General features: G+C 36.8%; 1 protein-coding gene across 3 annotated transcripts in view; it reads right to left on the reverse strand.

The window, feature by feature from the left end:
• The window catches only part of SYDE2 (synapse defective Rho GTPase homolog 2), a 34,272-nt gene extending 23,177 nt beyond the window's left edge, over nucleotides 1–11,095 (reverse strand). The window contains exons 1-2 of one of the 3 annotated variants that reach the window (XM_016146047.2): nucleotides 10,023–11,093; nucleotides 4,271–4,960 (exon numbers count right to left, since the gene is read on the reverse strand). In XM_016146047.2, coding sequence (XP_016001533.2) covers nucleotides 4,271–4,960; nucleotides 10,023–10,752 — 1,420 coding nt within the window. In that variant the 5' untranslated portion in view covers nucleotides 10,753–11,093. Of the gene's footprint in view, nucleotides 1–4,270; nucleotides 4,961–10,022 lie in introns of all 3 variants that reach the window. The other 2 variants (XM_016146046.2, XM_016146048.2) reach the window with 2 other exon arrangements.
• Between the last annotated feature and the right edge of the window lie 4,346 nt (nucleotides 11,096–15,441).

Here is a 15,441-nt window from a genome sequence, read left to right on the forward strand (position 1 = left end):
ATGAACTCTACTCAATTAAGAACTGAATACTGAATATCATAACTCTAACTGAATAATTTTCAAAACTGTAAAGACATTTTCTTTCCTGTATTATCTCTATATGATAAATCCTTAGAACTTCAAAAGCTGAATTAGGGCCTTTCCTTGCATTGTCAACATATAAAACAGACAACTCAGAGCTATAAATAAGTCTTCTTATAATTTTCAGTTTTCATAAGAGTAAAACATTAAATTTTTTTCCACACAAAAATAGCTTTTATTTTTAATGAATGTCAAAATTATCCAGGTTTACAATAAAAGTTTTAAAAAGATACAAAAATGAGTAAGTAAATAAAATCCTAAACTGAACTACCAGATTAACCACTGTAAATACTGCGGTGAAAATAATATTAAAAGTAGTTTAACAGAAAGTTAATATTTAATTATTATTAAAAATAATAACACCAGCCAACATTTACTGAGCTAGATAAAATATGAAAAATTTAATACTTAGTATGAGCAGACCCTCATTTAATTCTCATAATATCCCTATGAGTTAAGATACCAGTAGCCCCGCATTCTCCAGCTAAGGAACCTCATGCACAGAGCTGTCTAATTTGTCTAAGGTGAGACAGAACCAGGATTCAAACCTAGATGTAGGCCTTCAGAGCCTATGCTCTTCAATACTATACTTTCAGCCTCTTCATCTTTCTATATATAATTGATTTTTTTATATGTAACTGATTGTTAAAGACTTTTTCTCAACTATTAAGAAGTTAAAGTATTCTAGTTAACATTAAACTTTCAAAGCATTCTAGTTAACTTTAAACTTTCAATATCCCAGTTAAGAAAAAAAAAATGTACACACTAATAAATTTTATTTTTAATTTGAACCTGGTTTAGTAAATTTTCAAACTAATAAAGCAAAATAGAAATATCTCCTATAATCTAATATTCAATAAATTTAAATTGTTCCATTAAAGAAACAATCTAGTATTATTCCAATTATTTAAAATTTAAATTAACTTTTTTTACTTGATCTAACTATTCCATATAAAAATCTCTACTAACCCTAATATCAGAGGCTACTCTGTGTAATATGAGAAATGAGAAAAAAAGTATTTATTCATTTTAAAAATTAATAGATTAAGTGAACTTTCTTTAAAGTATTAATATTCTCCCTCCACCCCTCATTATGTGTCCTAATGACAAAGAAGTGGTTTCTTTACAGAGAAAGTACTATTTTAAGTATGCCTGCTGGGCTTTTCTGGTAAGCAACTAATAAGAAATAGAGTGTTTGATAAACTAGACAAAGCATTCTCTTGTATTATAAATTGCAGTACAATTCTATGGGTTTACTGGTCTAAAATATTCTATAGTAATTGGAATCCTGTCCTAGTCTGTAATCTATTTTGTCAGGGTGTAAACAAGCTACCCGGTATATTAAATTTTTCTAGGTTTTATTGCAGTTAATCTAACAATTCTGACTTTTTTTTACACATTATTCATTAAATATTTCCCAAGACTCATTAAATAAGTCTCTAATTAATTGTTAAAATGAAATACTGTATATATTAGCAATTTCTACTACAGATAAGACTGAATTTGTTAAAACAGAAATGCTTTGTTTTTATAAAATCCGAGTGAAAATATTACCAAATTCAATAATCATTTAAAAGTGAACCATAATTATTCTAATCAAATCACAGACTAGCAATAAAGGGAAAGTACAAAATGAAAATATTTAAATATAAATTTATGAACCAGGCTAGAATCAAGTGAAACTGGCACATTCCTTCAGGACCTAGAACAGTAACTGGCATAGAGCGAAAACTCAGTGTTTACTGAATAAATGAATTAATAAACTAATTGTTAATTGCCTATAAATTGGTAAACTTTCTAGGAAACACAATATAGGAATTACCAATAGTAGTTACCATATTCAGACCCAATAATGATACTAGTAATTGATCCTAATGCAGGAAAAAAAGATCATGATGAAAATCGTTACAATAATAGTGGAAAAAAATCTATTAATATCCCACATTAGGGACCTAGTCACACAGATTAGGGCACATTAACGCAATTAAATACTATAAAGATTGGGAAACAATAATGTTAATAATAATGTTAAATATCTACAATACAAGTTGAAAATACAAAGTGAAAACAACAAAAAAAATAGTTACCCTGATTCCAACTATATAAAAGACACATATACATCTAGAAGTTAATAAGCAAAACACAAGTCATAATTGAGGTAGGATGATTAAAAAATTATCATTCATATTCAGATAATTCAGATACTTCAGCTTACCTACTCCTTAATTAAAATTCATTTTGAAATTCAACCATCCTCTTTGCCTATTTCTCCATAGCTTTCTGGCAGTATTGCTAAAGAAAACTGACCACTTTAGGTAACTAAAACAAAAAAAGATGGCATATAAATAAACTATCTAAATATTTCCTTTGGCCAACTTAGGGTTGTGCTTATTATACTTTAATAATATGTTAAAGGAAAGAAAGACACTAAAAAAGGAGACATAAATGACAGTTTTACTATTCTTTAAATGTCTGTCAGTCTTTACAGTTCACAATTTGCCACAAACATAAAAAAAAATAAAGTTTAAAGACAGTAACTTAAATTAAAATGTGCAATGCTTTACAGACACTGGCTTTCTAACTTTGCTTTTATGCCTTCTTGCCTTTTCTGCTCCATTCCACATCCATCACTATTTGCCACACACCTGTAAGCCTTCCCTATCATTCCACCCTAATAACCACCTACATTCCTAACTATTGATTTATACAGAATTTATTCTTCTCTCCATCCAGATTACAAAAGAAACACAAACTTATTCTGGAAAATCACTCTACAATTAGAAACACACACACACAAAAATTTTTAATTACCTCAACTTCAACACCCTTGGGGGTAAAAACCATTAACATTTCCCCATATAGCTTTTCAGTGTTTCTTGCAAAATTGGCATCAGATAGTACGTACTGTTTTGTAACTCTGTTTTTCTCTTAAATATAACATTTACTCTACTTCTTCATATCTCTAAGACAAAGATTCAAATTCAAGTGGTTTACTTGTAAAGTACAGAATCATCGGCAAAGAAGTGAGAAAATTCAGGGGAAAATTCAAGGTGAATTATCAAACATGCTACTACTATGGGCAACTGGAGCTTAACTTCATGAGAAAACTCTTGGGAAACATGTAGAATTATCCCACCCAAGGAAGGAGGAATCTGGGGCAGGTCTATACCAACTCCTATCAGCACTGGTTGAACGGCACTCCCACACTGCCTTGCAGAGAGACCCCCATCACTTCGGAGAGAGCCTCACACAGAGATGCACATCTTGATGGTCTGAAGTAAGTTTATTACTTATTTAAAATGCTGCCTCACTTAAGTAATAAAACCCAAGTGATATGGAAAAGGTACTGACAGCATCTGCTATGCCCCACATCTTTGGATATTTTGTACCATTTGAAATTTCATAAATTAGAATGATAGTATAAAACACAAATGCTTTCTAGTCAACATTTGATATTTGCAACTAAACAATAAACATGCCTTATGCTGTTTCCTGGGTAACATATCTGTAACTAAATTTGAAAAGAAACACATCAGAAAACCGAAGACAATCAAGGAAGAATAAAACTACTAGAATGAACTATATAAAATTCTATTTTTTGCAGATCAAAAATGGTTGAATATCAGCAATTTCATATGGTTCAATCTCATATGTATTGAACTTCAATTATGTCCTTTCTGGGTTCCATAACTATTATAGAACCTATTTGCAAGGTCTTTACTTCTACCTCTTATTTCTTTTTCTCTTCTCCCTTTCCTTTATTCATGGGGAAGCATAAGCATAAAAGTGCAAAGTAATGACTACTGATATACCGAAAATGCAAATTTTTGGCTGTGGACAGGCCAGGTGTGAACGAATAAATGAAACAAAATAAGATTTAAATAAAGAATATAGCTTTCTCTTCTACTCTCCATGATTCCATTCTTTCAACTAAGAGAAAAATAATTACTAACTCAAAAGACAGACACATTATAGCACATTAGATTACAAAACCAAGTCTGTGATAATTTATTAACCACCATGTACATAAAAATATTTATAAACCTTTTTGAGTTTTATTTTCATGAAAATACATTCTTTTTGAGGAACAGTGTATATCTACAATAGAGATTTATATTTAGTTTTAGCTACAGCCAAAGAACTGAAAAATAGAAGAAGAAAGAAAAGGCAGACCTATAATCATCTTTACCTGTAAAGGCAGATTTCAGCACGGGGCTGTCCTCCACCATTATACCTTCTTGTGTCTTGTGTCCAAGCCTTTGCTTGTACTGCTGCACAAACTCTGTGGAATGGATAAAACCGACAGGACTCACTTCATTTGAATGTGTGGTCTGAACACTGCCTGTGTGTTCGGAAGAGTATAGCAAGTCCTCAGGATGCTGCTCTTTCATTAGGTCTCTGCTAGATAATACTCTCAAACTGACAGCAGGAAACTTCAGAACAGCAGAGTTTGCCTCGCTCTGACTCAAAGCATTTGATAGACCAATGTCATCATCTTCAGGAATGGGGTTGTACCATATTTCCCCTTCATCATCTGCATCATTTTCCTCATTAAAGTCTAAAGAACAGTTTCCTGATAACGAAGAATCTGTATTACACACCACACATGTACAATATTCTTCAGGTGATTTGAGGAAAGGTTGTGATAGCTGATGTTTAGGTGGAGAGACAGGTGAGATGGATAAATGACTTATATTTTGGCATTTCTTATTTTCTTCTTCCAAATTATAAGACCTCAGAGTACTCTGATGAAGCCAATTGCGTTTCTTTGACACAGTGATGCTGTTAAGTGGCTTTTGACCTCTGAACCCAATATTACCCTTCAGATCTTCGAGTTCTCTTCTCTTCACTGTAGGCCCATAAACATTTTCAAATAAATCTGTTTTAAAGAAAAAAGAAAGAATATAATGCCTGGTAAATGAAGAAAGACATATCCCCTAAGACTAGTTATTAAAATACTACTTTTAAAAAGAGAAAAAGAGAAAAAGCAATATTAACCACATTCAGAAAATAAAACAATAAAAAAATTTTTGAATTTTTTTTTTACCTAAAAATTATTTCTATTATTTAGAAATCAGACCATGAGTATAAGTGCCATAAGAATTCTATGAAAAAGTATAGATAACCTCTGAGGCTGCCTTTATAAACATAACAGGGCTAACAAAGCCTTAGCCTAAGCAAACCACAATTTATAAAAAGCTTACACTGAATGCTTTTTACATAGTATGCCTTTAATTAATATTTGAATAATTTTTGACTCACTACAAGGACCAGAAGTCTTTAGAAAACACAAGTAATATATTCTTACCTTTACAAAGATTAACTTTGAATAAATCTTTCAAAATAAGTGAACCTTACTCATTACTAAATTCCTCACTGATTATTAAAATTTCAACATTTGTTTCCTAATCATATTATACAGTAGCTGGGTTTAAGTTCTAAATATCTAGGGAAAAAATAAAAATAAAAATCCTTTAAGAAGGTTCCAGATTAGAACCATTAACATTGTCTCACAGTAAGCACAACACAGCTATTATTATTGACCAGGCACAAACTTAAGCAACAAGAATAAATAAAAAAGTCCCTGCCCTTAAGGAATTCATAGTCCTGTGTGTGTGTGTGTGTGTGTGTGTGTGTGTGTGTGTGTCGGCAGCGGAAATCCTCAAATACCTAGATATCTGAAAATGTTAAAATAATGTGACTTTACAATTGTATTTAAAACATTAATTCCAAATAAAGAGGAAAAATTTTTATACTTCAAAAGAGTTGCATAAAGCAGGCTTCGATGACAGTCAATTAAGATAAATACAGATCATAATACAAGTTCATTGCACATAGATATATAAAACAAAACCATATTTCTAAAACTTTCAGATCATGACAGCTTTGTGAATTATGGAATTATGGTCTTGTGCTAATTTGAGTGTGTATATAGTTGGTTCATCTTAGTATTATAGAAAGTAAAATAATAGACAATAGCAAGTCTAATAACAGACACTGAGAAAACCACACTAAACTATGTAAAGGAAGCTTAATAACAACCGAAAGATTAGGTTCATGCATAATCGAGGTTTTAAGAAAACCTCCCTTCTACTGAAAAAAAATCCTTTAAAAATGTAATTTTTTCTTTTTTTAATCATAAACATTACCTAACCAAGCAGATTAATAATAAATAAATAAAATTTTTAAACCTTAAACAAATTGGGTTTCAAATTCAGTTAGTTCCAGAGGCATGAATAAAAAAATGTATAATTTTTTTTGAAACTTGAACAAACGTATCAAGATAGGTGATTGAGGGGACTGATAATTCTAGAACTTCACTACTTAAAATGTATACCAAACAGCAGCATCCTTACTGGGAGTTGGTTAAAATGTAGAATCTCAGGTCTCGCCCCCAAACATTAAATCTGCACTTTAACAAGATTTTCAGGGAGAGCAATGCTCTATAACTGTGAATCACACGCATATTGAGTGGCAAAATCTAGAAAAGATCCTTAGTGATTCTCAAAACATAAACACCACTTAGAAATGTGGGACTGTGAAATCAACACACAACTTTCTGCTGAATTTGTAATTCTCAGTTTTCCTGCCACCAGCAACTCCGATGTTCTATGGCACTCTTCCCTGCAAACAAACAAACAAAACCCACAAGAAAACAAACAAACAAACAAACAAACAAAATGGATTTGCTTCTGAGAGATTTAAACCTAGAAAGCAGTCAAAAGATATATGCCTATAGCTACTGATCTTAAAAGAGCTAATGCATAAAAAAAATTGTTGGAAAGAATCATAACGTACCTCATAAATGTAAGAAATCAGATCTATAAATACTCGAGAAAAGAAATCGATGAGAATTTACATTAAAAGTGTCAACTGCACTTTAAGATATGTTGTACAAGACCACACCAGCTAATTAATAGTATTTTAAACAATTGTCTAAAATTTTTGACAAAATATTAACAAATTACAGGCCCGAAATTTTTCCTTTCACAAATCATGGAGCAAGAAAAGCACAGTTGAAGTAAGGCAAATTATTTTTTAAAGCAGTAAAAGAACAAAATAGTTCAACCTGGTACTTTTGAATTTATTTCTGAGTATCTCAGGCTAATTAAAATTTGCTTATAAAGACTTATAATGAAGTACAGTTGGCAAATAGATTAAAATTCCTTCATAATCTGAAGGCTTGCAGAAACCTGACAATATTTACTCTGTGTAATGACTTTAGATTCCTTAAATAATCATCTCAATTAGGAACAAATTGGCCAATCTGTGACTACTACATATCCAACTACAACAAATCATTGTCATTATTATACTATCAAAAGTTTTAGTGGTTCGTGGTAAGAGCCATATCATTTTGGCCACTATTAGTCTCAAAAATTTCCAAAATACTTACATAGGTTAGGTATCTCCATCTCATTATATAGTTATTCTGTATTATAAATTCTAACTATAATTTTATTTTGAAAGAAAATATGCTCATAAATATCGTATAGAAAACGGATATAAACCTTTTAGGTTATTTAACATCTTTACAACCAAGAATGTACTGATTCATCTGCACTGTCCAATTAATTTTTTAGAAAATGTGATTAAAAGTAGAATCAAAGTAACATCAGCTCAAATTAAGTAAACATTTAAAGGTAAAGGTTTAAAATGGATATAGCAGTTGATTTTAAAAATGCCTCAAAACTTATTCTAGAATTCTCCCATCTTCTTTGCAACTTGAAGGGTTACTTTACCCCTCTTAATCTTGTTGAAATTCCGTCCATCTCCTCAGTCCAAGCAATTTAATAGAATTAACTGAATCAAACCTCTGAAGAACTTATAGTCTCTCTGACCTTATATAAATACAGATTTCTAAGTCATAAAGACCTATTAGTATATGCAAACTATATAGTAGTTTAAATGACTTTGGGCAAACTACTTAACCCCTCTGTTTCTTTGATTGTTGTTAGAACATACCTCCATGGTGGGAGTGGAGGGAGTGATAAAGATCAGATGCAAAACACCTAAAGTATCCAGAATGGTTTTAATAACTTCAACCAACCTTCATGAAAAATAGTTATAAAAAAGTAAACTCTCCAAATCTATACTAGATATGTAAACATAAAGGATGAATTGGTGATTTGAAAGGAAATAACATCTGAGAAAGTTGTTTAAATCAGAGATTAAGCTTTTGCTTAGATTTCTTGTAAAATATGTAAAATGCCATCACATAGTAATTCTGTTTCATTTTAATTTCTTTTAAAATTAGTTTCATTTAGTTTCTCGATGAAAAAAATCACTATGAAAAAAGATTACTATGTTCATTATCCTTGAATGTTTACACTAAAACTTAAAGTATTAAAAACCATCAAACAATAAATGTTTAACCTTTGCCACAGAGGGTAAAAATATTTGAAGTTTTATAGAGATTTTTGTTATGGCTGAAATTTAACTGACTTACAAAGAGTTAACTGAATCAAAATCAGAGGAGGTAAAGCTATACAGCCATAAAATGTAATAAATGGTTACAAATACTTTATTACTGGAAATGCATATTTTAATTTGAACTTAGCATAAAGTACACCTCCCTTCAAACAAAAATATTACATTCTACTATCATTTTATTTAAGTGAAACGAAATAAATTTGAGGGGAAATTTTGATAGGTGGGTATTAGAGATTTTTAGATTCAAAAAACTTTTCAAGTTTGTATACATTTTAAAAGAATCATTTGATTTGTTCTCATTGTGCAATTAGTAGCTTTGTGAACTTTGTTTCTCCCCGCATTTTCATGTTTATTGGTTAAACAAAGTTAATGTGTATAAACCAGTCCTGTAGGATTTGTAATTTTTACCGGAGAAACTGCCAAGTATTGTGAATGTTTTTACATTCCGGCACCTAATATTTTTAAAATTATTACTGACATATAGTATTATGTTCACTAAAAGCCTTTACATTTAAGAGTGTAATTCAAAAGACTTATTTTTGGCTTAGTCTGAAGATACACTTCTTTCAGAAGAGAAGTTTTGCTATTTACAACATAATTAAGAGCTTTCTAGAATTGATAACCTGAATTTTCAGTGGAAATTTAAAATTACACACATACAAAATAGGCAGCAAAATCCTAAAAGGACAACTTAATTTGACTATAAAATGACTATAAATGACTATAAATGTCTACACTTTCTTAAAAAGCACATAAGGGATCTTTTTCTTTTGATTAAAACACTAGTGCCCTTGTTTACCAACAACAAAAAGATTACTTTGTTGTTTTTTTTGTGGGAAGGTTAGGGGAGGGAAAGGTGGAGAGAAGTATGTGAAATCCTACCTGATGAGAAAGAAATTTTACTATGGTAGTTTTGGGGGTTTTGTTGTTGTTGTTGTTGTTGTTGTTGTTGTTGTTGTTGTTTTACGGGGGTGGGGGGTAGTTTGGCGCTTTTGTTGTGTGTATGTGTGTCTGTGTGTGCACACGTGCCTAGAAGAGAGGGGGAAGGAAGGTGTAATGAGTAAAATGACAGTTTATACACTCTGTAAAGTCTACCTTGGATCAAATTCAAATGCACAAACTCCACAAAAGTCTACAGATTTGCCTAGAGCTACAAAGAATAAAAATCAAGGCAGCACCGCCCAATCCCAAATCTACTAAAGGCGTATAGTGAACTTAACCTTTATTCACTGTTGTGCTTACGTTGTAGACACAATGGTTCGTAGAAAAGATACAACAAAAACCCCAAGTTCCTCATGCCACTGTCTTAGAAAAGAAAGCAAAACAAGTGAATGTTTTATACCAATTAACCTCGAAATCGCAATAAGCTGCCACTTATATGACACTTACTTTGGCACGGGAACACACCTGTCTGCAAAAACAGACCTACTCTTGCCTCTTAAGACAGAAGCCCAGTTAGTAAACATTAAGGCTGGCAGTGTTAGCATTTTGATTGCAAAGTATTCTACCTGTCAGCGTAATTCTTTCGTCTGGAGGCACCGAGAGGACTGGGCTTTCCTGCATTTCCAAAGGGCCCAGATTTGGAGAGGTGGCCTGAGCTCCTGTGACTTTGGGGGGTGTTCCACCGGTGCGACCCTTCATTCCCAGGGACAGCAGGCGCCCTTTGTACATCCACTTCTGCAGCTTCTTGACTGTCACCGCGGGCGGCCTGAGGAAGGGGAGCCCTTCCTGACCGTCTCCTTTGCTGCTGCGTATCACAGGGGTCCCCGCGGAATCCCTGTAAGTGCTTCCCGGGGAGCGGCTGGGGTCCTTGGGTTCGGGAGTCAGGAGGTCGCAGGGCGCGGTGACTGGGGCGCTGCCTCCGTTCCAGTCGTCCATCCCACCTCCACGTGGCGGGGGCTGGTCTTGGTCCCCGCGCGTGCCGTACCTGATCCAGCTGTCGCTTGGCCACCGCTGGAAGGGAGGCGGCTTGGCACCCACCCGGAGGCTCTCGAGGCTTCTGCTGCAGGACAGCTGCATCCGAGAAGTCCGCAGGTGGCCTCTCCCCGACACCCTCGGAGGCGACCGGGGCGGGGACACCTGCTGCCAAGGGCGGTCCCCGCCTCCCCGCTGGGTGCAGGCTCGGCGGTCCACTGCGCCGCAGGGGGAAGGCGGCTGGCCCAGAGCCGCGACTCCCGCAGCGCAACCGCGATCCGCCCAGCCCCGCCGCGCGCCCGAGTCAGGGGGCAGGTCGTGCATGGCCTGGATCAGCAGATAATAGGCCTCTCGCAACTGGGTCTGCAGCCTGCCTGTCTCCAGGCGGCCGCCCTCCGCCCCCGGGGAGGAGCCCGCCGCCGGGGGAGGCGGGGGTCCCCGCTCCGCCTCCGCCCCCTCAGGCTCGGGCGCGGACTGGGAGCCGCCGGGCAGGTTCTCGTAGTAGTCCGCCGCCTCCTCTCCGCTGCCCCCGGAGTCCGGCGGGACGTGCGCGGAGGCGCGAACGAGCCCGCGGCTGCGAAGGGCGGCCTCCTCCCCGCCGCGCGGCCGAGGCCCGAGCGCCCCCGACCGCCCCGGGCGCGCTCCCTGGACCCGCGCCTCGGGACCCCGCGCCTGAGGCGACGGCGGGGGCGGCTCCAGGCTCGGCCGCGCGCTGCCGCCGTGCTCGCGCGGGGGGGCGCCCGTGGCACCCCCGGCGTCTCCCTGGGCAGCGGAGGAGGCCGCCCCGAGCCCGAGCCCCCCGGCGGCGCGGGGACCGCGCCTCCCCCGGAGCCTGGACAGCGTCCTCCTCAGAGGGTCCGCCATCCCCCTGCGCCTCAGGAACCGGGCTCGTCCCCGCCGCGGGGAGAGGTCGGAGCCCCGCTTCCAAGAACGCGGCGCTCGCGGAGGCGGCGGCGGCGGCTCCCCATGACCAGCGCGGGCCCTCGCGGGCTCCTCACATACTTGGCATAACTCTGCCGCGGGAGGGGGTGGGGAGGGCGGCGGCGCCGCAGAGCGCATGCCCCGGAGCCCCGGGCTGCGACAGGGCGCGCGGGCTGCGGGGCTGCGGGGCTGCGGGGCGGCGTGCGGCGGTGGGCGTGTGGCGCGGGGCCAGGCGCAGGGCCAGGCGCAGGGCCGGGCGCGGAGGTGGGTGAGGGTGAGCCAAAGGAGACCCAGGGAAGCAGGGCGAGCGCACCGAGCGTGGGGGCGAGGTGAGAGTCAAGGTAGGAGAAAGACCGAGGCGGCAGGTGAGTTTTAGAGGCTGCAGAATTTTAGTTAGGGAGACAGAGAAAGGGAAAGTGCCCTCCTGGCTGCCACCCTTCACCTTCGCCACCCTCCCCACGGCCACCGCTGCACGAGGCGTGTCTAATATAGCAAGCCCTAGCTTGGGAGAAAACAAAGGTTGCTTTGAAGGACCAAGTATGTGTACAGGTGTATCTCGCTTAGTGTAACCATGTGTTCCAGAAACGTTCCGAATCATTTTAGTTGCACAATGAGCTATTTCGAGGGAATTTGCAGCAGTTCTTTTTCATTTAAGAGGAATCTTTTTGTCGGAAAAAAAAAAATCACTCGTGTCTCTCTTTAAAGTCTTTTTTCCTTCCCTTTCTTTTCATTCAGTGCATGCTAACAAAATTAATTCTAACATTAACCAAAACTTGTAAAATGGAGCCGCAAATACAGTGAGCGTCCTCTCCATCGCCCAAATAACACTTCATATTTATTAAAACTAGATCGAGGAAAAATTGGATTGAAGTTGGGAAACAGTGTTATTTGGAAATAGCAACTCTCTCAAAAACATGTACTATGTAACAGTCGTAAACTGAAGTACCTCGTGTTGTAATTAGTGTTGCCATAATCCCTGATTTAGTTACATTTTTTTAGTGTTTACATATTAGAAAGGGCCTTCGTCTACCTAGCTCATGAATGTACTCCTAACTCAGCACAGAACTTGTATATAGTAACTACTCAAGATATATATATTGGATAAATGCTTGCATAACAGAATAAGAATAATTTAGCTCTAACTTGCCTTTTCAGACTCAATCTTTCTATTTATGTTCCTTTTTTCTCTACTAGTCAAAGGCTCCAGTATCTAAATGTGCTTTGATCTATATTGCCTTTGTTAGTGTGGTCTCCACCTCCTGGAATAATTTTCCCTTCATCTCGATTTGCAGAAATTTCACCCATCCTTTAAGACTCCACCCAACTGCCTTCTCTACGAAATCATCTCTGATCTCCCATTCTTCCAAACTCCAATAGTATTTTATTCATACCCATGCATAGTATATTTATTGTTTTCTTTTCGGTTTATACAAGGCATATGGTATCTCCCTACAAGAAAATTCATAAATTCCTTAAGGGCAGAGACTATTTATAATTGATTTTTGTATCCTCCACAGAGTATAAGTGTAGTATCATATACTAGACACGATGAATAAATATTTTTAAATTAATGCCAACTTTAATTTGAAGTAAACAAACGGCTTTAATTTCCAGTCTGTTGCCTAACTCTCCACTAGACCATACTGTATTAGTGTTGTTTTAAAATTCTTTCAGTGATGGATAAGAATACAGTTTGTTAAATTATCTTAATTCTTATTTAAGAAAATACTATGAAATGTTACACTTGAATTTGCATGCATTACTATTTATAGTAATACACTATTTTTATTCCACATAACCAAGGCCATTTAATGAATAATCAAATCATAAAATTATGTCCCTGTGAAATATTCCCACAGGAAATGACCAAGAGTAAAGCTGCCAATAATGGCGTCTATAAACACAGTTTGATCTCTATCTTAAAAATTGTTTCCACTCCAACTCTTGGTTGCAAAATCTTTTCATTCTTTGTAGTTAACATAGTTGTTAAGAGTAGCATAAGTTACATGTATATATTTATATGTATGAATATATATATGAATAGGAAAAAAATATGTATGAATGGAAAAATATAACTTGAAGGTCTAGGCTAAACTTCATTCTTAATTCAACTCATCAACTTTTTGGGCTCAGGAGTTACAAAACACATTGGCCAATATAAAATACTGTGCATTGTTCTAGGCATTACTCAGAACTAAGTCTGATGATGCATAGCACAACCGAACTTAATGCCACTTTGAAGCTGAAAATGTTCTATCACATAAATTCACAAGTTTTAAGAAGTATTTTGGGTCACGGAAGAAATTAGTAAGGCTGCCATGGCAATGTGGCATTACTTAATGACCTTAAAAATGCAAATCCACTTTGTGTGAATTTCAATTAAAAGTTTATTAAAATATTCTAAAACAGTGCCCACAGAATTTATATTATACATATAATTAAGGCAGTGACAAGATATAAACATTAAGCTTTATAAAATCCTTTATGTGTTTTAACAATTTATACCCTATTATCCTAGTTAGTTCAATTTTTTAATATTTCTAATCAACAGATTTCTATAAAGATTAGGGGTTTGGGATACATTTTCCAGTGTTTGTACTTGTTTCTCACTGACTTGGAAATCATTTTGACTCCCCATGAATTAACAACTATGTGTTGGCACTATCACAAAAGCTGAAACAACTCTGGGATAATAGGGCTCCAGTAAGGCAGGGAGCCAAACTGGAGATGGGGCAGTACTGACTCAATATGGGAGAAGAGGGTAGGGGAGGAAGGGCAGGTTGAGACAGAGGGCTAAGTTTAATAGTAATAGAAGGAAAATGTCTAGGTATGTTTTGGTTATTTTCTAGGCAATTAGAGCACATTTCTGTCTGACTGCTGCTCGGTCTTCCATTATACTTTTAGTAGAACCAAAGACAAATTTAACTCTGGCAAATGCTCAGTTCTCTCTGAACTGCCTTCCAGGGATCCTCTGGGGTAGGTAGATAGACCTGCCTGGTCCGCCAGGCAGTTCCATCAGTATTGAGTAAAAACTATTTCAGCCTAAGCTGACTATATTACCACTGCTCTGAGGATCAAAGATAGCATGTTCTCAATGCAGTAATTTCTACTGTATTTTCATAATTAACAATATTTGGGAATTGGCAACATTCCTTACCTCATCCCCACCCCTAACCAAAGTGATGAAAAGGAGGCTTTTGCTAAATGCGTATTTATTTTCTAACTTTCAAGATATGCATAATGTTTAGAGTATTCACTGATGTTTCATATTCTCATTATAGATTTATGATACATAATTCGCTCAAGGTCACTGTAAAAAGAGAAGGGGAATTCAAACCCTGTCTGATTCCAAATTACTATAGGCCTGGTACAGTTAGCTCCTTAACTAGAAAAAGAGTAGATACTTGCTATAATAGCACTTGCACTGACCTGAGTCTTTATTTTTTGTTTGTTTGTTTTTAGCCTTTGTTTTCATAAATTATTTAGTTGGTCACCTATCAGAAAAGAGCTTAATATTTTATGAGCTTTTGTGAAATGCAGCTGAACATTGGAAATCTGCTTGTTGAACATTTGAATGCATCTCAGTTCTTCAAGTCAAGTTTTCAAGAGTGTTAGAACTAAAATCTATAAACCCCATTTAAAGGCAAATTTATTCTTATTTAAGCCATGATGTGAAACTGCATCTTGTAAATGTAGTCTAATTTTAAAAGTAGGACAAGCTACAATTTAATACTTTAAAAACAAAATATGTACAACCTTGAAACCTAGGAGCTCTCAAATAAGCCTCTTTCAAAAGTGAACTGATGGTATAGCCTGTCTTTCCTAAATGACTTGTACCTTAGGGTAACCCATGGTCAATGAAGGGAAGTTGATTTTTCAAAAAGTGTCAATCTAACTTTAAAAAATTGGTAGACTATCACTATTTTGCACCCTAATGAAATAGCATATCTAATCATGGATATAGGTGAAAAACTGCACATCATAAAGAGAGGGAAGAGGAGAGAGAGAGAGAGAGAGGCAGCCTGATATTATATGGCCTTTCTGATCAAGTACACACCACCTCCTATGAGGTATTCTTACCAAAAATGAGCC

The sequence above is a fragment of the Rousettus aegyptiacus genome, unplaced genomic scaffold (assembly GCF_014176215.1).
Source record: "Rousettus aegyptiacus isolate mRouAeg1 unplaced genomic scaffold, mRouAeg1.p scaffold_m13_p_1, whole genome shotgun sequence".
In the NCBI taxonomy this organism is placed as follows: Eukaryota; Metazoa; Chordata; class Mammalia; order Chiroptera; family Pteropodidae; genus Rousettus; species Rousettus aegyptiacus.